Source organism: Poecile atricapillus, chromosome Z (genome assembly GCF_030490865.1).
Source record: "Poecile atricapillus isolate bPoeAtr1 chromosome Z, bPoeAtr1.hap1, whole genome shotgun sequence".
In the NCBI taxonomy this organism is placed as follows: Eukaryota; Metazoa; Chordata; class Aves; order Passeriformes; family Paridae; genus Poecile; species Poecile atricapillus.
The window spans coordinates 84152717-84177042 of NC_081289.1; the positions used below are offsets into that span (position 1 = coordinate 84152717).

A 24326-nucleotide genomic window follows, 5' to 3' on the forward strand; every position below is an offset into this window, starting at 1 on the left:
TCAATGGAAACAGCTTTAGGAAATTAAGGGATTGTGAAGTAACTGCACTGCAGTTGCAATTTTATAACATCTTTTAACTAGAATGTTTAGACATGAGTCATCCTAAAGTTTTATTATTTAAGATATCTAAGTGCTTTGCTTAACTATTGTCCTCATTGATCTTGGCCCTGTCTTTGCTGCAGAAACTTACATTAAAAAAAAGAGGAGTGTATGTTGTGCCTTCATTGCACAAATTTATCTGCAACAAGAGCTGAGTTTTCTCTGCTGACTAGGAGAGTTCCTTGAAATTTGTATACGGCTTTGCATGTACAGACCTTGGAAGAAATATTTTTTATGTATCCTTTTCAGTATCTTTTTGCTGTTGCAGGTGAGATTATTTCAGCTCTGCGAGATACTGGGCTTCTTGGAAAAACAATCATTATATTCACTGCAGATCATGGAGAACTTGCTATGGAACACCGTCAGTTCTATAAAATGAGCATGTATGAGGGAAGTTCCCATGTTCCTCTTTTAGTTATGGGGCCAGGTGTAAGAGAACAGCAGCAAATACCAAATATAGTATCTCTTGTGGATATATATCCTACTATGCTTGGTAAGTTAATTAATTTCAGGTGACAGTTTTTTTGCCTGCATACTATTCTGCATTTGTATCATAGTCAGAATGCAATTGGAGGCAATATAGTTAGACAACAGGACATAATTTATCTGTGGGCTATATATATGGACTTAATAGAAAAATTAAAAAAAGAGATGAAAAAATAAAAAAACTAGTAATCTTTGTTATTACTATTACTGCTATCCACATAATTACACTGACTGATTATATATAGGATTATTTGTTGCTAAAAAAAGGGAATAAAACGCATTTTTGATATGAGTAATCCTTGCTAGCCTTCATGCCCAACAGTTTACTATAGAAATTACAGTGTGAGTGCATCCAGAGATGAGATTAAACCTGAAAGAGGACAGGTTCACTAACTTAGGAAAGTTTAAAATGCTTTATGAAGGGTCATGTGGACGAAGTGTGATGAAAACTTTGTATAGGAAATGTACAAATGATCTGGGCAAGAGTAAAACGATGTGATAATGGATATCCTTCTTTATGAGATATAAAAATACTCAGTGTTGGACAGTGAATCAAAAAGAACTAAAATTACTTAGATGGAAATCACTTTTAAGATGGAATTTTTTAACAGATATCTGTGATAAATTGTGCAACAGACAATTATGATTGATATTAAATATCAGGTAAATTTATCTTTTGAGGCTTTATCTTTTAGGCTTCCAATCAGAAAAAATATTCTTTTCAAACCAGTCTGGAAGGCTTGCTCTCTAAGAGGTGTCACATGTACACTGCAATTGTCTGGAGAACATGAGTGAATAAAACTGTACTTCAGATACTAGTTGTAAATGTCAGTGAAAAATCCACTTCTATATTGTCTGAAGTTGATTTTCTAACAACTGAACAGTAGTTATTTATCTATTTATATCTCCTCAAAACTTGTGAACCAGTTATCCAGTTAAAAATACAATATAAAATCTGAATGGCTTTCTCTTCCAAATTTTGACATTAAATTGTTATGTATATATATTTGTAATAGATATAGGTCTTATACAAGTTATGGTAGCCAATGTAAAGATTTAAAATCTTTTATTTCTTTCTCCCTTTCCCCCAAGTGACATAATTGGTCAGATGGTTTAACATCTTTCTGTCTTTTCCTCTTGGGGGGGTTTTACATTTGGCCTATTTTTCCCCAGAACTTACTGAGCGTAATTCATTCCTTCTGTTGTGGCAGTTCCCCTTTTCTGTACTCTGAACGTCAAAAAGACATGTATGATGAAAATGAAAACCTGAAGAGTCATCTCTATCATGTATTGTGTTCTCAGTCTGCATGCTGCTGCTGACTAATGAGGAAACAGATTTCAAGTCTATTTTTCTGACAAATTTAATTGCTTTGCTTTGTGTTGTCTCAGGGGAATAATCTGTCTTAAGGCGCCATCCAAATGCTTTGCTCAAGACTGCTGCCTGCACTGGCTTTGAGAATGAGTGCAAATATTTTGATTCCAGCAGAATCTGTGTGATATAAATGTAGAGTTGGAAGTGCATCTGCTCTTACATTTTGTAACAGGATGTAGCATGAACTCCAGGCAGCACTAGCTTTGTTGGTCTGTATGGAAGTACCTTTGGCTCTCTATTGGAAAAGAAGGAGTTCCTGAAGGTGGCAGGACCATTCTTCGCACATAGAAAATCCAGTTACTGCAAGTAATAGCATTACTGGTTTAAAATGACAGAAGAGCCCATATCCCTTTTTCGTTTGTTGGAATGTAGTATGTATTTGCTCAATTTTTTTTGCCCCTGCATGCCCAGGAGCTACTTGCTGGGTTTACGTATTATGGGTCTTTCTATTACTTAGATGCTAGGTAGGCAGAGGACAAAAAGAAAGATGTGTGCTGCTGAAGGAAAGTGTCAAAGAGTCACCTCTGAGCAATTTATATGCACAGAGTATCACCACCCAACACAGAACAGATTAAATACTACCACAGTGCTCTGTGAAATGGAAAGTTTTGAATTTTGAATTACTAAAGACAGTGTTCAGTGGGGTGATTAAAAATAGCAGTACTGCCATTCATGGGTTTTAGGACATGCTTGGGATTCTCAGCTGTATTTTTCAGAATGTTTCTGAAAAATCTTTGCAGCCTGATCTTTGGGAGCTAGAGAAACTTGTGGGATAAGTTGATGCTGAGCTTATGGATATTACAGCATCTTCTATCGGCCATCTGGTACGCTATGGAGTTATCCAGTGTTTTCCATACATGAGCACTATATTGATACCACTTCAAATACCATCTTTATCTCCAGTCCTGCCAAAGAGGCAAGGTGCCTTGCTCCTCAAGTGCTGGGCCAATTATCACCAGTTATAGGTGATAATAATGGGTACCTTTATAAAGCATTTCATTATTCACTAATGAAGAATGCTCCAGATGAGCTTAGCACCATTATTGTTCAAGAAATAAATGGTTACAACATGTTGGAAACATGTACAAAGAGATGTTCGCAGTGAGAGACTTCTCCAGGATCAGGCTGTTCAGGTATAAGCAGTTTATTATTTAGGTATAGGGAGGAAGGGATTGTTTACACTGCCAGCCACAGTGTAAATGTGGTCAGACAGGAAGAGAGAGAGTGGAGAGAGGAATCAGGGAGCATGAGGGATTAAGGTAGGAGAGAGAAAGAGTCAGAGAGGGGAAGAGAAGTAAAGAGATTAAGAGAGCAGGAGCGGGTAAGAGGAGGTAAAAGTAAGAGAGGGTAAAAGTAAAGGCAAGTAAAGAGGGGAGAGAGCTTAAGAGAGAGAGTAGGAGAAGGGAATCAGAGTTAAGAGAGTGAAGTTCTTGTTACAATACTTTGTCTTTTTCTGTAGTGAATATTCTAATTCCCAGTAACCAACCACTACATGACACACATTCTATACAATTTACATATGGCCTATAAGAACTACTACATTACCATACAGTGTTGCATTTTAAACTCTTAAAACTACCTTTCAAATTCTTCTCTTGCTGCTTGACCTTTGGATTCACTCTCAGCAGAAGGGTATTGTTCAATCAACAGGGATTCTCCTTCAGCTGCCTAGGCTATTGTTGTTTGGTTATATAGTAACTAACAGTCAGTATCCTATAGCTCAAAGCTAGTTTTCCATTCCATTTCAAACCTAGGTTTCATATTTTCAGGATCTTTTGCTAAACAATCGTATTCATAAGGTTTCCCTGTTTTGTCTTCCCCAGCACTGAAGCTTTTAGGGTCCTTTCTGTGTTACTCTTTTTCTCCTTCCTGATGTAGTCAGAGCAAAAGAGAAATGTTTGCAACCATGATTAAGGAGTAAAACAGCACCATCCATCGAAGGAGACTATTGTGATCCATTTTCACAAACTTCTTTTAAAGATTGAGTTATACATAGATGATACATTTGATCAAGATGGTGGGCAGCTTGGCGTAGGAATTTCCTTAAGATATTTTATATTGCACATTTTGGGATAATAATTAGGGGAACACATTTTATTATCAACATTCCTAGCAGCATTGTGTTAGGCTTTTTTAATCGTGAAAACAGCAGTAGCATTTTGGTTTTGTGTCTCTTTCCTTAGATATAGCAAGAATTCCTGTCCCACAGAACCTAAGTGGATATTCTCTTACACCACTGCTATGTGAAAATGCTGAGAGCGAAGCATCAGCCAGAGGACCTCGGCCCTCCTGGGTGCTGAGTGAGTTTCATGGGTGCAATGTGAATTCCTCTGTGTATATGCTGAGAACTGGCAAGTGGAAATACATCACATACTCGGATGGCTCTTCAGTATCGCCCCAACTCTTTGGTATGCTACTTCTATGTCTTGGCTGACTCATTAATTTACTTTATTGCAAATTGAATCTTAACTGACGTTTTGTTTGTTACAGACCTTATTGCTGATCCAGATGAGCTTACAAATGTTGCCATAAAATTCCCAGTAACTGTACATTCCTTGGACAAAATACTTCGCTCTGTAGTTAACTATCCTAAAGTTTCTTCTGCTGTTCAGGAGTATAACAAACAACAGTTCATCAGTTGGAAGCAAAGTTTGGGTCACAATTACTCAAGTGTTATTGCAAACCTTAGGTGGCATCAAGACTGGTTAAAGGATCCGAGAAAGTATGAGAATGCAATTGACAAGTGGCTGGGTAAGTAGATGCAGACAACCTGGATTTCATATGAATGAGGATATAAAAACATGCCTTTGTAATATTATGCTGTATTTCAAGTGTTAGAATTATTTTCTTATATAACCTATTGAAAGCAAAGATTCCTGAACTATTACTGCTTTGTATCAGAAAGCCAAGAGCATTTTATATAACTAGTTAGAAAAACAAAACTAGAGTTTTAGATGTTATTGTTCTGTAAGTTTAAGTAAGTGTATACTGAAAGGGTAATATGCAAATATTATTTGCATGTAAGGAATATTTAGTGGATTGCAAAAGTACAGAGTATTGAGCATTCAAATTCAATAGGAATTTCCATTTATAGGGAAAAGCAAAGATTATAAAATTTAGTGAAGTAAAGTACCAGTTACAGTTACAGAAATTTGCTGTGTGTAGTATAAGTCCAGATTGAATACACATTCATCCACGATAAAGAATTTGTAGCAGCTGAAGTATAATCAAGAAGTCGGTAACCAGTACAAGTCTGAACATAGATGTGGTTTATACAAGTACTTACCTGTATCAGCATTCCTGTGTTACTCGTGGTTGAATCCCCATGTTTCCAAGGTCTGCCTGCTAATCTCTTGCTTCTGGATCTGGTACTTACCATTCCCTGCTGTTTAAAATTCCATAATATTCATAGGCTTCTAATTGAACATGTGTACAAGTGAAGAAGAATCTGATCTCTGGTCATCATCATAAATTGAAAAAAAAAAAAACAAAAAAACCCCACAGCAAAAACAACAACACAAACAAACAAACAAAAACCCTCTTGCCAAAACTATGAGTAGAGCAGTTCTCTGAAAAATGATAGTGTGATTTGCATAACATAAATTAAAAATTGCTTGAATGCAGTTTGATTCTGTAAGTAAATGCACATCAGTGAATGGAGAACTGAAACCTAAAATGTACACAGAAGAGACACAATTGAAGCTTGCAGGAAGAGCTAACAGAAAAATACTATTTCCCATTTTTCCAGTGACCTGACAAAAAAAAGTAGTTTTGGAAGAAGGTAAGATTTAGGTAACAACTCTTCCACGTAAGGGAATATGTAATTATAGCAGTGCTTAGGTTTGCTAATTCTTGGTCACCATCATTGCTGCTATAGTACCAGTTCACAATGATGTTATACTTCATACATAAATTGTTTTCTGTAATCTGTTATTAAATGCTCAGTAGTAGCAGTAAGCCAGTAAAAATAAACACAAAGATGAGAAATACTTTCTGATGGCTACACACTCATTTCATAAGCAATTTACCATGCAGAGTTCAATCTTGAAACCCTGTAGCACATATCATTATAATACTTATTAAAATAAGTTTAGGTATGATTGAAATTACTTAAAATAAATGGGCTGCATAATTAGCGGAGGTATTTATATGCATATGAAAGTTTGTTCAAGAGAAAAATGAAGAAATTTCCTCACTTTCCAGAGGTCTGGACAGAATGCATTGTCCAAAATGGAGTAAAATGGAGTAAAATAAAATTATGGTGAACTGGATGTGTTTTGTGTGTGTGCTTTTTAATGACTGAATGTTTAAAATGTAGGGAAAATTGTATTTCGTCAGTTCTGTCAAGAGTGCTTTCTTTGAAGAGATAAGCTCTTAGGACTTATTAATGTTGGGGTTACAAAAGTGCCATTTGTGATACTCTCTGAAATGGAAAAACAAATAGGGAAAAAAACTAGCAACCACATCTGCCACAGACTGTGCAGAGAAGCCCAGCACATGGGAACAGGCTTCTTGAAAACCCAGAAAACCCCAGGAATGTGCCAGCTCATGGCAGAGCTTCTTGTTGTTCAGGAGACCACATAAAATAATTCTTCTGCTGGGTCACATGGCTTGCTGTCTGATTGTAATATGAAATATGTATCCTCCAAAAACACAAAGTAGAAAGATGAAAGAGAAATTCTTAAAACAGAAGGTGGCACTTGCTAGTGTGGTATTTAGAAAAGTTTTAATATCGGTTACTTTTGAGGAATTGTTTCATAAATGAGAAGTGAAACATAACATGTATCTTTCTGAAGTACCTTGCTGTCAAATGTTGCTTTACAGCTTTTGATATACTTAGGTACTTGTTTCAGCTTTTGTGAAGTCACATTACTTTTAATTCCTCTCTCTTACTGAAGGTTCAATGACTAGAAGGTTAAAATTCAATTGGAAGCAATAGGCCTCTGCATAAAACATCTTTAATCTTACAGGTAGAACTATCCTGAGGTCTTTAGATATATGGAATACTGAAAATTCCTCTGAGGCATTGAGCCATGAAAAGCTGGTATCTTTACACAATTCCTTGTAAACACTAAATTTCTATATGCAACCTTATTGTGTATAGAGCAGATCCTTATTGGAAACCTAGAGAAACTCTGAGATTTAATGAAATGTAGTGAATAACGACATATCTAAGATGGATAAAGGATTCATTCTTCACAACAAATGGCCATGCTTTTCTTTAGAATTATAAATTTTTATTTCTGTAATAGTAATAAAAATTACCAGAAAAGTGCAAATATCCCCTTTGCCATTGTCTGAGCATCCTGAGCCATTTACAATATAAACACCACCTGCTGATGGTGCAGGATGGGTGTCTATGTGACATGCTTATAGACAGTATTGCCCTTCGTTGTAAACTGAGAAATTAATCTGTAAAACGCAAGATTTTTTGAAAAACACTGCATAAAGATTAATCAGCAACTGATATATAAAATATTTTTGTTCTATTTCATATAAACTGTGAATATAATACAGTTATGAGAAGTAGTCACAATCCTAAATCTTAAAATATCATGTCATAGATACAGGAATTCACAGGAAATTATGCTGTAAAGATTATGAAGTTGAATGTGTTTGCTTCAGGGAACACCAGGTGATTATGAAGAAAATCTAATTAAATTCCTCCAACTTGCCTATTCTGTTACGAATTGCTGTGTAATTCCAATCACAAATTAGTGAACTACTGGCACCCTCTCCCCGTGGCATGAATCAAGTAGATACAACCATCTTGCTTATCACATTACTAGTAGTGATTGGCAGGGCTTTCCAAAATGGTTTGAAGAAAAGTTTGTGTTAGTTACACAAATACATATTGGGAAAGGATTATTCTCCACATAAATGCATAGAAATTTGGTCTCTTAACCAGATTTTATCTGAAGTGCTACTTAAAAGCCTAGAAAAGATTTATTTAGAAAATAAGTTTCTAGAAATTATTCTTCTTTTACAATAAATAATAGCAAAAATTGTGGAGGTCAGGTTGCTATCAAGTAACTAAACACATTAACTAAATAGCTATACTTTCATAGGAGAAGCAGTAGAGTAGGGCTAATTAGTAAAAATTATCTAAATGAGTAACTTTCATCATCATATTCTAGCTCATCTTCCTCATCATCCTCCAGAAGTCCATATTTAAATTTGTGATAAATTGTGCCATCCTTGCCCATGTATACAATGTCATCTTCATCATCATCATCATCTTCATAATCGCGATCTCTGTATTCAATCACTTGGTCCTCCTGGTAGCTGGGATTCTTGTCGTAGTTGCTTGCAGAGGAAGGAAAGGTTTTGGAGTGATTTGTCAGCTTCTCATACCGTCCTTTACTGACAGGCTGGGTTTTTGTTTTTGCCTTTCTCCAGCTGAATACAATGGCTCCGATGACAAGCAAAAGCAAAATGCAAGTGATAACAAAGAACGTAGTTTTGCTTTTTCGCTCAGGGGGTAGAGTTTTCTGTAATACACAGTCATCTACAACAGCAATTAAAAACAAAAGAACAAAAAAAAAAAAGGATGAAATGAGCTTGTATTTGTATGTGTGTGTGTGTGTGTGTGTGTGTGTGTGTTTTAAAACTGGTACAGTGTGTCCAGTTCAGTAATAGCAGTCAACAAAATACCTAGTTTTTCTGGTACCACAATGGTGTTTCTGTTGTTCTTATGTAGTAAGGATGTCAGTAACGTTGTTGGGATATCTATTCTTCGTTATTTGATTCAAAATAATGAGAAAGAAGCAGAAAAACTATCAGGTGCATGAATGCGATGAAGTAAGCTAGTTCATCAACCAGTCAGTTTATGAAATGCCAGGCCATTTAACATAGTAACTTTGAGTGCGAGAAGTTGCCATCTCCAGCACCAGACGTAATGGTTATTATTTGAGTAAAACCTTCCCTATTTTTGATGAATCAGTAGAAACACAGTTTACCAATAGCACATTTTCACTCTAGTCCAGTTTTCAGGCAGCATAATGTCAGCATAATCAACCATAAAACACTTAGCACTATTCCTGCTCTTCAGCATGGTCCTACCTTGTGTTTCACTGCAGTCACAACACTCTGGGGTTTCTGCTGGGTCAGTGTCACTGCAGCAGGGCAGGCAGCGGCTTTCCTCCAGGAAGAGCTGCATGCTGGCTGGACAGACTGTGCAGTTGAGAGGACCAGGTCCCTTGCACTCAGTGCACGAGCTGTCACATCTCTCACACTTGGGTTTGTTGTCCTTCAAACACAGAACACAAGAAATGCACCTCTAATTTTGTGTGTTTTGGACCTGACCTGGCAGTTCTGTCCTGTCAGTCATCATTGTGGTTGTCATCTCTGTGCACCAAGAGTGTTAATGTGAAAATACAACAGCAAATTCAAAATTTCCTATTTTCTGATTTCTCAGTGATCTGCTTGTAGGATGTAAAGTGTTGTAAGACCTTAGAGATCTCACCTAGCTAGGCAGGATGTGCAAATTTACTCGTGCTTTTAAGCTTTTTGAGTCAGGAAAATAACTGACATGGAAGAAGCAATATGAAATAGTCAGAGTATGAATTTCCTCTCTACCCAGGGAGGAAGCAAAAGTAGGGAGTAAAGGTGGTTGGGAATTTTTTTAGCAAAACAGATTTCTCTTAGATTGTGTCACTTTTTTTTTCCTACAGAAACAGTTTAGATTCAAATACTCTTCCTAAAATCCAGGCTTCTGGGAACCCTTGTGTACAGAGACTACCAGAGGTCACTGTGATCGCACCTGCCTTGCAGAATACTGTGAAGTCAGTTGCTTCAGTGTTTCCAGTCTTCACAGTTCCTGGCCATGGGACATGTTCACTGTGAAGATCTGGAAACTCCAATAAACTTTCACAAAACTTGTGGTTAAGATTGCAAGGCTGTTTATCCTGGATGGAAAAACCTGTGCAAGATTGCAGGATCATAGCTGTTCATAATTTCTTAAGAGTCAAAGCTTTTGCAAAGACCTGCAGACCTGTGTAGTCCCCAGCCTCAAGTAAGGCCATTTTTTCAGATTCAGTGCTATGAAGTGGGACTGTCAAGAAAATATTCCAGGACAGAGACTCCAGGGTTTGTAGCATCCCAGGTATGCCTTGCTGCTATGTTCTTGAATAAACATCTTTAGAAGGCAATTGGTGTGGAAAACTGGAAGGTGGAGCACAGACCCAAACCTAATTGTGGCCCTGCTCAACTAAATATACAGCTCTGTTAACTTCAGCCTGTCCTACTAGAGGTTTCTGCCAGCAGAGCTGTCAATCAAAAATGCAGAAGGATTTCTTACAGAAAAGGCATCAGAAATCCAAGGAGAAATCTCAGTTATACTGAAAGAAATAAACACTATCATAAATAGAACTAATTTGTTCATGTAGTTTTGATATCTTTGTTGACCATAAGGTAACCCCAGAAAGAGAAAAAAGGCTTCCCCTGCCAAAAGAGGAAAAAAGTAAGTATATTTAAAGATAGGCACTGTTAAAAACTCAGAAGAGCAATGTGTTGTTTGTATTGTGTACAAAAAGACTTCAAATAGGTACCTTTTGTCCTGATGTCTCCTGGACTTTGTATTCACCTACAAAACAGTCTGAGTTGCACATTCCATTTAATAAACTGTAGCTCCATACACAAGATGTGCAGCTGAATGCTCCCTTCCCTACACAGGCAAACAAAACAATAGTATTACAACAAGGAAATGTCAGCTAACTTCCTTTAAAAATTATACTGCTATGAAGCAAAAGGATGTTTGTCAGTGGCAAAAATCATTAGTGAGGCTTTCCATACAAAGACGTTGGTGTTAGAAAATCTTGCACCTAGTCCTGGGACTTTAAGTGCAAACAAAATTTATTTCTTATGGGTTTTGATAGTCATGAAAAGATGATTTTGGAATCAGTGGTACAGAGGATCTCTGACATTCAGGAAAATAAATTGGGTCAGAGCACTGGAGTAAAATTGTGGAGAATGTTCACCAAATGCTATCCTTCACAAAATCCATGCTCCATACTACAAATCCATCCCTGTTAACTATTTTTAAACAACCATTAATTATGAGATGTTTATGTTTGAATAAAAAATAAATTGTTTAAGTGCATGAGAAAAAAAACCCTATTCATTAGGTACAGCCAGAGCACCATAAGCACCTTGTGTGTCAGAGACTTTTTTTTAAAGACAGAAGCTGCATGCAGTATTTCTGTGAAACACTGAGATGATGGGTTTGTCTTAAGTGTCAAGATGCACCCATCCATTTCCTTGCACCTAGACATTTTCTGCCATTGTCTGAAAGGAAGAAAATGAAAATGCAAGGAACTGACATTAGCAGAAGTTAAACCACTGAAATTCGTAACCTATATTACAGAGGATTTCCTGTATTACTGGGAAATGCATGGTTTTCCTTACTGCTCTTGACAAAAAGACACCATGCTCTTTGCTGATATATCAGTAATACAGATGCATTTCAGACTGGCTTGTGTATTATAATTCTCTCTTGGTAATGATGATAAAAATTCTATCTGATAGTATTTATGCCAAATAATGTAAAAAACAGAGGAGGTGGTCTGTAAATTAAAATGCCTTTCTTTTTTTTTATCACGAATCCAAACAAAAATATTTCTGCTACTTTTATAATGTTGTTATACAATTAGGTTGTAAGAATTCTTGAATGTGGCTTCATTCTAAGTGTAATTTCCACATATATTATTATGTTACAATTAACCATCTATACTATCCAGTACATCCACTATCCAAAAATGGTTTGTGTGTTACAATGTGATATAGTCTTCTAAGCTGCAGCATGGAACCGATTAGCTATAATCTCATGTTGTTCAGGTAAAAAAGGACACCAAATGGGTCCATAAGGATTAATGTTTTTTCAGAAGTGGTTTAATTAGGAAAATTGACAAACCAAAAACAGTGTCTCACAGAGCAAAATAGACAGTCTCTGAAAGTTAACATTGAGAAATACATAATTATATTAAAAGCAACATCACTGTGCTTTTGATTTCTGTTCGCCTTTCAACCTAAAGATATACTTTATAGGTCGTTACTCTTCCCATTGTAGGCTGTAAAGATGTGTAGTTGGAATTAAGTTTCTTGGCTTTCACAGAATAGCAGACAGTAGAACAGCTCAAAGAGTGAGGTATTTTTCAGTTATTCTTAATATTAATGTGAAAAATGGACTCCATCTTTGTAATCAAGTCATTTTTTAAGATGTGCATTTTTATGAGGTCTGGCTGATGGAAAATTCATTACTGCTGTCCATTTTTTTCCATTCAATGACTTGGCAACGTATTACTCAGCCCTAGCCCTCCCTATTAAGCGGCTGTCTTTCTGTTTGTGCTCTGTGCTGGAAGCAGTTCTGGATAAAGCTTGAGAGGAATTAATATACTTGCTTTTGCCTCAATTATCAATGCAGTAGAAATAAATCAATGGAGCAGTGAGTGCAACAAGTCAACAAGAACCAGGAAAAGCTCAGCAGTCCCTGGGAGAGGTCAGCATCACCCACTGTGGCTGAAGTGGTGGCCAGATTGGTAGCAATATATGTGGTTAGTATCTTTGTGAAGTGTTCCCAGATCTTGGAGCCAAGATTCCAGGTGTTTTGATGACCCCTTTTTTTGCTCAAAGCAGAACATATACTTTTACCTTCACAAGTTAAACAGGAAGAGTGGCATCTCTCACAGACGTTGTTGTCCTTGTTTTCATAGTAGTACTGAGGACAAGAGCTAACACATTCATTTGTGGAATGCAACAGGTAGAAATATGTATTACAGGAAAGACAGTCTGTGGGTCGAGGCCCTATACACTCCTTACAGCTCTTGTGGCATCTCTCACATGATCCAGTGGAATTTTGTGCGAAATACCTGAAACAGGTCAGATAGGCATAACTTTGCATAAAGGCCAGCAGTCACAGGAAAATTTGTTGAATCCCTAGCTTTTTACCATGATTACCTCAATTTATAAAAATTATACTAAAATGAACACAGGTATTTGTAAGCTCAGTGAAAATAGAATTAATTTCATTCCCTTTGGCCATTGGAATTCAGCTACAAATACAAATAACTCTGTATAGTGTTTACAGCAAAAATTTCTTAAGTATGAGTTGAATTGAGATATAAAGTATTGATGTAGGGATGGTTTGTGTGAATTTGCTGAGATATGGTCATTAGAGTTTTCCAGTTTAATGGGATGGGCAGCCAATGTGATCCATTGAACTCTAGTTTTAAATTAGATGGATCTGAAAGAGAAATCATAGGTTCACTTTCTAAATTTGAATTTTCCAAAAGTACACTGAATTCACATTTTAAACTTAAATCGATTAAAGTTTCTCTCTAGAATTATGAGTGCTCTGTTCAAACTTGTTTTAATGGTTGTTTTTGTTATCACCCACTGTAAGCATTAAGTCAATGCAAAAAAAAAAATAAAAAAAAATAACCTTATCCAAACTTCACTTAACTTCACGTTAAGTGGAGGCCACAGTGATGGTTGGAGGCTCTTCTGCCTGTGCTCAGGCTGACTGACATATAACTTAGTATACTGGTTCATACTGTTACGTGTAGAGATAGCCAAGAGCATCATCTGAGTGTGAGCCTATCCACATCTAAGCACTTGCCATCTGGGCACCAATTTTGGAGTTTTCAACTGTGGAGGGAGGTTTTCCATCCCTAATGTACTGTGAAAATACAAGAAGTTTTCTCCTGAAACCAAAACTCAGTTCTATTTCACACTGATGTGGAATGCTGTAGTAATCTAATTTCTCAAACCTCTCTCTGTGATATAGATCTTAGCAAAAGGTCTTGGGCCTTACCCTGCTGGACATTGGGTTACACATCCTTTTCCTTGTCTGTACCAGCCCAATTTGCAGGAAAGGCACTGTGAGCTGTGTTTTCCAGTGCAAGTGTCACAGGTGCTGTGGCATGCAAAACATTGCCTCTCCATGCTGTCAGCATAATGTCCATCTGGGCATGTTTCAACACAGGTTCTGTCTGCAGAGACAACAATGTGAAGTAACACATCATATTTCAGTATTTGCTACTATAAAAGATCTCATGCAGCTGTACTAGAGCAAACTGTATCAGCAGGAGATGTTGATAGATAATGTATCAGAACAAGAAAATCCAGTATTGGGGTATAGTAATTATTTTTTTATTCTTGTCATTTCATTAATCCTCCTTTCTGTGTTTTATGCATGTTAGCAAGTTCTTCAGGACTAGCAAGTTTTTATCTTTCTGAAAAATAAAGTAGCGTAATAAGGAACAGCAGATGTGATTTCCTTAGAATAATCAAAAGTAGCAAAGCAAGTTTTTATCTGCATTGCTGTTTTCCCTAGATTTCACTCAAAGCATCAATCTAATTTCATTCTGTGTGGATGATTAATCTGATGATAGATTTGAGATTTAATGATATTTTTTTACTGGTCTTTACCCTTGTCTGCAACTTCTACTTTATGTTATGGAATTAAATGTCTGTAATGCTGCAAAACCAGATAAGTCCCACTTTTTTCAGTGAAATTTCAGTTGTTATAGAAGGAATCCTGAATGAGAAGTTAGTATTGCTGTAATTAGCTGCAAGTGCACACAGGTAATAAAGCAGTAAATTACAAGTTGCTTGTGCTCATTACATATTTGTCTTGATAATTTTGCTGCTTGGGTTGCAATTGGACAAAGGAAGATAATTTCAGGTATGGGGTTTTTTGCATTTTTATCTCAGTTTAAGTACGTTTATTTGCATTTGTCCATCAACTTTACCAGTTATAATGGTGCAAAACAGCTGAATGTGTTGATAAAAGAGGTAGGTCTAATGCAAGGCCTCAGAAATATAGGAATGTAAAATCTGCATTAGAATTAGACTCAAAAAGCTTAGGTTCACTTTTAATTTACACTGTTTTTTAGATCTTTCCTGCATTGAAGGATTATTTAATATTTTTTTTCCTCCCAATGATTATCAAAATTTTTGTTTGCTTTTAGAAGAATATGTAGAGAAGAAATGTTTCAGTGTCAGGATTTTAACTTTTTCCTATTTGTTTCTGAGACTGTATAGTCTTAAACCTACTCTTTGCTCCAAAGTCAGGAAAGTAATTTTGCACCTTGGCCACTCACTAGATGCTGATTTAGTGATCCCTTTTAATGGATGTTTAAGTATTCCTCTGTTCATCAGATTTCTGCAGGGATTAAACAAGCCAACATGAAAATGTGCACCTTTTATGGATACATTAACAGCAGCAACAGCAACAACAAACCTAATGATAGCTGTCTTTTAAATTCTTTGTAGAAAACAACAGGAAAAGTAGATACCAAGTAAATGAAACATATGAGGGTTTTTCGCTCAGTCATGGTGTTTGTTGCTTTTTAGAAATACTGCATTAGCTCCTGTGAGTCCCAAGCCCTGCCTCACAGAGTTTCCACGTAGTCCTGCTGAAGAAATTCTCTCTGCAAAATTTAGCTACTCCTCACATCCTCCTTAGATTATTTAGATTGGTTGATGCAGTCCAAATGCTTTGCAAATGTGATGAAAACTTGTCTATTCCATGCTTTCAGTATAGAATGAAATCTAGAGGCAAGAGAGAGACACTTACTGAGAAGGTATCGGTTATTTACACAGCTAAGACACTGATGTTCAGTGGGTCCTGAGCAGTGGAAGCATTTCTTGTGGCAAGATTTGCAGGTCTGAATTTCTTCAATGTAGTACTCAGTGGGAGAACAGTATCCAGATAACACACAGTGGCCGTCATGGTTCAATATCCATCCATTTCTGCAAGTTAGGCAGACAGTGGAAGAACAAGTCTGGCATGTCCTGTTGCATGCTGAAAAGGACAAACAGGAATTTTACCATTTCTGGATTTTTCAGTGTTATTACTACTTTAATTTTTGAAGGAGCACCTGTAATCTCAGGATGAAAACCTGAGGGAAGTAATTTTCAATATTATTCAAGTAGTTCCTTAGGTTTTCTTTTGCATCAGCACTGTTTTGGCAGCAGTGAATGGAGTCTCCAGCAATTCTCAGCAATTCTGCAGTCATGCTCAGCGTTTTACCACAGTGGTTGCCTGTAATAATAAGTATGTGTGTCCTGGCTACCTCCTTCTCTCCTTTCTTCAATTTTTGCTGTTCTACAATAAACCTAATTATTTTTCTGCTTTAGCTATCCTCTTCAACTCCAAGACACCAGTAATGACATTAGTGGTCACATGCAGGCCCTTAGTGGGTGACCTTTAAACAGACCCACTTGTATCTGAATACTCTCCTGGAGAAAACAACACCTGCCAACCTTGGCAGTCTTTGGTGGCTTCTTCATAGTAACTCCCCTCAGGGCACTCTTCAAAACACATGCCATTGTAGAGGACGAACAAACTGAAAGTGCATGCTGTGCAGTCATCAGAATCTGGCCCATTGCAGTCCTTGCAGTCGGCATGGCAGGGAAAGCAGTGCTTGTCTTCAGGGTAGAAGTGTGAAGGGCATTCCTGAACACACTTCCCCTCATGCAGGAAAAGCTCGTCCATACACTCTACAGGGGACAGCAGAACACAGGTAAGCAAATGGGCAGCAAATTCTGACCTAGTGCGAGAGACGGTAAGTCCTAAGGAAACAGTAAATTCTAGATTGTCATTACAGAAGTCATCAAAACACCTTGAGAAAGTAGAACTTCCTTTTTCAAATCTTTTGGCTCCAAAAGACCTACCTTGGCCCAACCCTCAAATGGTGTCTTCTGTGTTACAGCAAGAAACTGTGAGAAAAAGTCACTTGCTTACCTTAATATTGATAATAAATGGCTTGATATTATCCTAGCCATTTGACATTAATATATAGATGGCCTTTTTTCTGCCATTTTTCTGCATTATTAACTTCCTGCAAAATCAAGAATGTACATATCTGAACTTTTGTGTAGTTTATTACTGAAATATGAGTTTAGTTAGAATATATTGACCTAAATGTCTGTTCTTGCCTAGAACTGTGAATAAGTTGCTATTTTATTATGAGTATTAGGTTTAATATATTTGTTTACGGTTATTTTGTCCATGTGTATGTTTCCAGAATGTCTCGCTCAGTATTAACTACCTTTAATATCTGGGGAGGCATTTTTTTTGGGGGGGGGGGCCGGGAAGGGCATTTATTAGGATTTCCTAATATCTTTCTTTATAGGGATTTCTTTCTCTAACAAGAGTGGTCATTTGCAAAAATGGTAAAGAGTTGTGAAGTTCAACTAAGCTAGAAAAGTAACATTCTGTGTTTCACATTGGTGCACAAGTTTTTAAGGTTGAGTACACTAGATCAAAAATAAAACAAAACCAGCAGGAATTTCTGAAGAACCACAGAACCAGGCAAAGCAATGTGAAATCTTTACAGAGTAATCATTAGTCTCACCGCAATCTGTTTTAGGGATTAACAATGATATCAATGATATGCACCTCACTTTTTCTTTTTTTTTTTTTATTTTTGCACATTACTGAATTCGGACTTGGTTTTCTGTCGGTCCAGACACACCCAGGTGGATTTTATTCTACAGAACAGCAGTTCTCTGTAATACCTGTGCATATTTCATCGTGAATACATTCCTGACACATTTCAGGGCAATGTTTACAGATTCCTTCAGAGGCAAAATGCTTCTCTGAACAAGTAGATTTACATTCCCAGTGCTCCAGAAGCAAAGGACTTTTACAGGACAGGCATTGGGTTGCACTTCCCATGCATGTCTTACAGGATCCACTGCATTCCTTGCAAGTCTCCGAATCATTAAAATATCCCCTATGGAATGAAAAAAACACAAAGCAAACTGCTGGTTACTTCAGGCTATGAGAATTACAACTCTAAATGAGATTCTCTGAGCATACACACTTCACTAGATCAAACATGTTTCTCATACAATTTTTTGCCTGTCTTCCACTTAACATCCCCTGTGTCTGAAAGCAGAAAATGTACGTGGTTAGTGCTATTTGAAGGGCTTTCCTTTCTTTTTGTTCCTGCTGTCTAAGTTATTTTGTACTTTTTTGTCTTTATGTTCCCCTTACGTAAGGTAGATATATAACATTTGGGAAAACATGCAGTCTCTAGTCTTGCGCAGCTGACCTGAAATACTGATATGAAGGAAAGAAAGAGAATGGTAACCTCAGTGGCTCTAGAGAGGAGAAAGAGAGGACACAACTCCGGAAATGTGAAAGCTAGAAAGAATGAGGGCAGAGATTGAAAAAAAATCCCAAACCCCAGGATATTTAAATAATACCTTGCCTTACTGAGAGTAGGCTAGAGATGGCAAAGAGGAAGAACATTTTGATGATTTCTGTGGTGTGAGAGCAAATGTGGACAGCCACAGCTGGGAGTACTAGTTATAAATATAGAAAAAAATCTGCACCTCTGTTTCACATGAAGATGCATACAGGAGCTGCTGAATTAAATCTGTCTGCACTCTCAAAACTAAATTGTTACAAGGTTAAAGGAAAAGTCAACAATTTGACGTGATTGCTAATCTATGGAGCCATTGATGAAAATTGAAGAAGTAGTTGAGATAGAAAGTACTCCCAGAATATGTACTTTACACTAGCAAAATTGGTTACTCCTTATAGAGGTGTGCCTCTTTCCTTGGACATGATCTTTCCAAAGAAACTCTGGGGAGATGCATTAGGAGCAAGGTTAGAGAAAAGATAGGAGGAGCCATGCCTGCCACCTATTCTCATCTTTTTTTATCCTCCTTTTGTCAAGGTCCTGCAACTACTTATCATAGTCCTGTCATCTTTTCTTGTTCCAATATTGAATACTTGGTTTGCCTAGTCTTTCAAAACTCCTGTCAGAAATTAATTGTGCAGTCAGTCAAACATTTTTATCCCTTAAAAACATGTCCCAAAACCCAAGACAACTCTCTTAATAGTCTCATTTTTCGTTCCAGTGGAGAGTAGTTGTGTCCCAAGAACTTTACCTCAGAATCTGAAACTGGAGTTTAAACCCTGTGAATTTTGCTCAGTGATGGGAAACCATTATTTACAGTCTTGAATTTAGGGAAAAAAGGGGGATAATAACATCTGAAATGAATAGTGCTATATAAAACGTTTTAATTTTGTTATACTGATTCTGAGTAGGGTACCTGGGAAATTAGTACTGACAAGAGACATATTAATGCCAAAACACAATTAATGGTTTTCTGCCTCAGTTTCTAATATTAAAAGTTGTTTCTGGACTAGAGCAGGCTTTACTGCAATTACCTTGCACTCAGTGTGACATTTCACAAAGAAAACCTGTTCCACTGACTCTCATTGATTTATTTGACAAAATTACCAGGAAGGCAGTGGCAGAGAGATTGCAAGAAAAGCAGGAGCTTCACATTTTTCAGAAGAAAAAAGGTTAACCAAGCAAGTCTTATTTTTTTCTGCGTAGCATTGGTTTTATGTATATATACATAAGATGGATGCTGATGAAAAAAGCATAGAAAAGAGAGAACCTCATCTACTCATGTGCCTGGTCTAATATCCATTGCAGTCAAATGGGAATCTTTAAATTCCACACATAAAAATACATAAAATAAACATTGAGCCATAGAGAGAAACACACATCATTAAGCACTGTATTTACATATCTGGACTCTAATGCACTCACTACCTGGGTTTATATCTCTGCTCTGTACTACTTGGAGGAAGGAACAAACTGGAGAATGTCTAGAACCTTTATTATCATTTGCCATGAAGTGCCATGTTTCTATTAAAGCCATTGAGAGCTGTTCCGTCTTTCATAGGATTTAATGTCTTACCTTCACTTTTGATTTTTTTACTTTTTCTCTAACCAAAAGAAAATACTGTTTATTCAGGCAGTCTGAAAACTAGATTTACCTTAGTTTCTGGTAGCTTGCATTATTTAAGATCTTCCTTGAAAGTTTAATAATGGATCTGAACATTAAAAGAGAAAGAGCACAGAGGAAAAATCAGGATGATGTAAGAGGGGTTACTTACTCAGGGCACTCCTGTAAACATCTGCCTTTGTGGAGGAAGAGCAGCTGGTTCTGTTCAGCCTGACACTTCTGACAGTGCCACTGGTCAGAGCACACCTCACAGTCATCCCCACACATCTCGCACTTTCCACTTGCAATGTTGCGAAAATATTTTGGAGGGCACAGAGAAACACAGGTGTCATGGATAAGAAATTTTCCTGGCAGAAGAGCAACCCAGGGGGGTAAAGGCATCAATTAGAAATATATTTAAAAGTTTTCTGCCTTGGATGGCTACAAAAAAAAGCTTTCAACTTCTCAAAATTCAACTTTGGTTCTTAAAAGCATGAATAAAACTTACTTTCTTCAAGACATTTCCCAAAATATTTTGCTCAGACTTCACTGACATTGACAGTTAGAAGGAATCATCAGGATTATCTAGTATGTTTTGCTGAAGAAATCCCTATTCAGTAATTCCTGCATCATATCTACAAATTTTAATTAAAAGGAAAGAAAAGGAACACCATCAACATTTTAACCCATATTGCAAAGGACATGCCCTGTTGCCTGAATTCAACTTGATTGTCTGATTGCCCTTTAAGCTGTTAAGGGACTTTGTAGTGACCACTGACGAAAACATCCTCTGGAAGCATATAGGATATGAAATATTATAGTCACTTATCCAAGGAAGCTGAAATGTTACCTTCTGGACATGAAGTACACACATCAGCAGATTTCTCACAGGTCATACATGAAGAGTCACAGGACAGCAATTTTCTATTTCCATCTGGGATGAAAGGGAAAAAAGTTCCTTCTTTTACCATCTGTTTTTTTTAATTTCTCCTCCCTTCAGAAGGGATGCTAAGTATGGGTTTTCCTAAGGTGTTTTGAAAATGCACCTCTGAATTTCTGGAATTCATGAAGTTGAAGAACTTAATGATTGTGCTTGACTCCTCTCTTGTAAATGGTAAGTTATGAATTGTATTAAAGGAAAATATGAATCTTGTCCTCATGTTAACTAAGGCAGTGTTCTGGACTGCTCATCACAAATGAGAACTGTAATGATGTTATTAATTTTATAATTATCCCAATAACCTTGATTTCAGTGTAGTTCTCCAAACACAAATACAGATGTGTTATATTAATAGATTGCAAAGAGAAAGATCTAGAAAGTATGTACATTTGGGGACCTGGTTTAATGAGGTATTTCACTGACATTTTGAACAAAATTGTTGCAGAACACCATTACCTTGTAACCTAAAAGTTCTGAGTCAGAAGGAGACAGAAACCATGTAATCATAGAATATGTTGCTTTGGAAGGGACCAGCAGTACTGTTGAAGTCCAAGTCCTGGCCCTGTGCAGGACACCTCATAAGCTGAGAGCATTGTCCAAACGTTCTTGAACTTTTGTCGGGCTTGATGCTGTGTCCATTTCCCTGGAAAGCATGTTCCAGTACTCAGTCACCCCCTAGGTGAAAAATCTTTCCTGGTGTTGAGTGTTAAGCTCCCCTGACTAAGCTTCATGCCTTTTTCTTGAGTGTTGTGACTGATTACAAGAGTGAAGAGATCCGTACCTGCTGCTCCACTTCTCCTTGTGAGAATGATGAAAACCACAATGAAGTCTCCTCTACTGTAAGCTGAGCAAACCCACATGACCGCAGTCTCTTCTTGTAAAGCTTCCCTTCCAGACCCTTCACCATCCTCATGGCCCATCTTTTGATGTTCTTTAATAGCTTATTGACTTTCCCATATTGTGCTGCCCAAATCTGCACACAGTCCTCAAACTGAGCCTGCATCAGTGTGGTGAAGAGCAGGACAATCTCCTCTTTGACCGGTTGTCAGTGCTATGCTTAAAGTATCCCAGCACACACTTGGCTCTCCCGACTGCCAGGGCACACTGTTCTCTCACATTCAACTTGCCATTGACCAGAGCACCCAGGTCCCTTTCCACAGCACTTCTCTTCAGCCTCTTGCTCCTTAGTCTGTACAAGAAACTAGGGCTGCACTGTCCCAAGGTGCAGAATGCAACACTTACCCAAATTAAAATTCATACAGGTGGTGATTGGCCATCTCCCTAATTTATCAAGGGTTGAGAAAAACACTTACTAACTTGTTCTTCCCAAAGGTACTACTGCCTGCTGTTTTCCTCCAAACTGCAGCCTAATGAGTGTCAAATGAAATTCCTATGACTGTGGAAAAGCAAATTTTGAGTACACTTTGCAGAACCATCTGTTATAAAATGACAAAGACATTGGAGCATCATACCTAACTGAAGAAAGTCTGTGCAATGTGCCCATGTACTTGGCATGCAGCTTTGTATTTTGATATGAGCAAATTACAACAATGGCTAAATATAAGACTAATGAAAAAATAATTATGGACCAACAGACAATACACAGAAGCCTTGTGATTTTTGCTGAAAATAGAGAATAAAGACAAAACCAAAAGTTACTTGCAGGTTGAGCTATGTACCTCATTTAGCACACCTAGCTCATCCTGCCAGTTAAATATATCTGATTTCTGTAGGTTGATTGATGACAGTAATGATTAGCCAAATGCAGCATATCACTAAATTCTTTTGTTCTGCCTGTTTTGGCAAGATAGTTTAGAATACTGAAATTTTAAATGAAAACCATGGAAGCAAATGCTTCAGGTATAAAAACAAGGGAAGAAAGCAGGAAACTTACATAAAGCCCTTTCCCACAAGGAGAAATTATGGGCATTATACTAAGCAGGTGCAAATTGTGTATATGCATATCATACCACAGAAGAAGACAGAATAATAACAAGAATATGAATAAGACCATATGAATGAGAGAAGTTAGGTCCATGCAGTGTGACTGGGGATGGTCCACAACAGTGTATAATAACCACATCTGACACTACAACTAGCTGAGAAGCCTCAAAAACTCATTAAAGTAAAAAAGAATCTCTATGTAATGATCCATGGAGACCACAGCAGATCACAACCTGGGGGTTTAACAGTGGGTTGTTCAGCAAGGACATGGTTAGTCAGTCTTTGCCAGGACTACTTGTGAATACTACTTGTACAGGATAATGAAGGCCTGTGGTGTTGTTACTCTTCCTGGCAACTGGCACAGTATAAACTTTCTCCAGATATAGCAGTATCTTTAAAAGCAAAGTGAGAGAATCTTACACCAATCAGTAACAAAGGTGTGAATGACTAGAGCCACTCCAACTCCACCTAACACATAGTGCAAAAGTAAGTTGACAATGGGGGAAAAGGTAGAAAAGAGCCTAGCATAACTGCTGGGGTCAGTCAATGGGCTGAACCTGTCTTCTCCCCCACAGGGACACCTGTTGGGTCAGAATCATGTTCTCTGCAGGCAGAACATTTTATTGGCGATTAGGGTTTGTCTGTGTGTTACTTGGAGTACATTTTTCCAGTCAGATGCTATCACCGACAGCTTTTGAACCTTAAGTGATTTTACACCAATACAGTGTTGCACACATAAACTGTGTGTCCTTCATGGGCAAGAGCAGTTGCTGGCAATGGGTAACACATGCTAGTAAAGAGGAAGATCTGCTGGGAAGTCTCCCTTGCACTGCTGGTTTCCCTGACTGAATCAGTGGAAGCACCCTCGGATCCAGCAGGACTGCTCAGTTCAGGGTCCCCCCAATGGGACACTGACAGAGGGCACAAGGGTCTTGGCTTTCCTGAGATGCTGAAGGCAAATCAAACACTAAGGGTCCAGGAAATCCTCCCACACTAACACTCTTGCTGACATAATTACGGTTCTTTCTCCCCTGCTGAATACCTTTTTTTCTGTATTTCAGGTTGCAATATGTTCTGCTAAAAGGACTCTACTGTCTATAATTGAAATGTAATTCCCTCTGTACCACTGAGTGCAGAGGGAAGTTTGCGTCTTTTTTAAGGTATGTAGCACATAAGCATTTAGACTTCTCTTATGCAAATAATCCTCAAATAGGTAATTGCTAACTTTTTCGAGATTCACTGTCAAAGGGTTTTTTGGAGACTCTTCTTCTTAGCTTCATATTTTTCATTGCTCTTCAGTATTTAATGAAATATTAAGAAGTGTCCTTAATGTCAACTGTAAGAATATAAGAAATATTCCAGAATAGTTGGCTGTTATAAGGTTTTCTATTATCCTAAATTTATTTTTGCAGAGCTTCTCTCTTTTGCTATTTTTGAGAGAAGATCAGATGAAGCTAAGTAGCGAAGTTGTTAAATCTTGGTGATGAATATTTAAAGGAGCTCATTTTTTCTAAATGTTTGGAGCCTTACCATGCAAAATAAAGATTTTTTTTTTTAACTAGTTTTTATTTCTGTTTCCCTTCTGCAGTATGTCCTGTTTTTTGTAATAGTTACTAGTTGCCAGCAGAGGGGAATGTACACAAGCAATTAGGCTTCCGCTGACAACAGAAACAACATTTAGCTTCCAGTCAAACATAAGTATTTGAATTTCCCAATTTAAATATTGAC

General features: G+C 37.4%; 2 protein-coding genes across 4 annotated transcripts in view; one reads left to right on the forward strand and one right to left on the reverse strand.

Annotated features, from left to right (window-relative positions):
- Positions 1 to 24326, forward strand: part of ARSK (arylsulfatase family member K) — a 41644-nt gene that overhangs the window by 12238 nt on the left and 5080 nt on the right. The window contains exons 6-9 of one of the 3 annotated variants that reach the window (XM_058864248.1): positions 368 to 592; positions 4141 to 4365; positions 4448 to 4708; positions 23660 to 23758. In XM_058864248.1, the coding sequence (XP_058720231.1) occupies positions 368 to 592; positions 4141 to 4365; positions 4448 to 4708; positions 23660 to 23679 (731 nt within the window). In that variant the 3' untranslated portion in view covers positions 23680 to 23758. Of the gene's footprint in view, positions 1 to 367; positions 593 to 4140; positions 4366 to 4447; positions 4709 to 6432; positions 6646 to 9630; positions 10314 to 23659; positions 23759 to 24326 lie in introns of those variants that run through there. The other 2 variants (XM_058864249.1, XM_058864247.1) reach the window with 2 other exon arrangements.
- The window catches only part of PCSK5 (proprotein convertase subtilisin/kexin type 5), a 229289-nt gene continuing 212081 nt past the window's right edge, over positions 7119 to 24326 (reverse strand). Inside the window, exons 28-37 of the mRNA XM_058864245.1 lie at positions 20565 to 20648; positions 19887 to 20082; positions 17480 to 17697; positions 16223 to 16459; positions 15534 to 15761; positions 13767 to 13944; positions 12605 to 12822; positions 10507 to 10622; positions 9020 to 9206; positions 7119 to 8465 (exon numbers count right to left, since the gene is read on the reverse strand). Coding sequence (XP_058720228.1) covers positions 8059 to 8465; positions 9020 to 9206; positions 10507 to 10622; positions 12605 to 12822; positions 13767 to 13944; positions 15534 to 15761; positions 16223 to 16459; positions 17480 to 17697; positions 19887 to 20082; positions 20565 to 20648 — 2069 coding nt within the window. The 3' untranslated portion in view covers positions 7119 to 8058. The remainder of the gene's footprint in view (positions 8466 to 9019; positions 9207 to 10506; positions 10623 to 12604; positions 12823 to 13766; positions 13945 to 15533; positions 15762 to 16222; positions 16460 to 17479; positions 17698 to 19886; positions 20083 to 20564; positions 20649 to 24326) is intronic.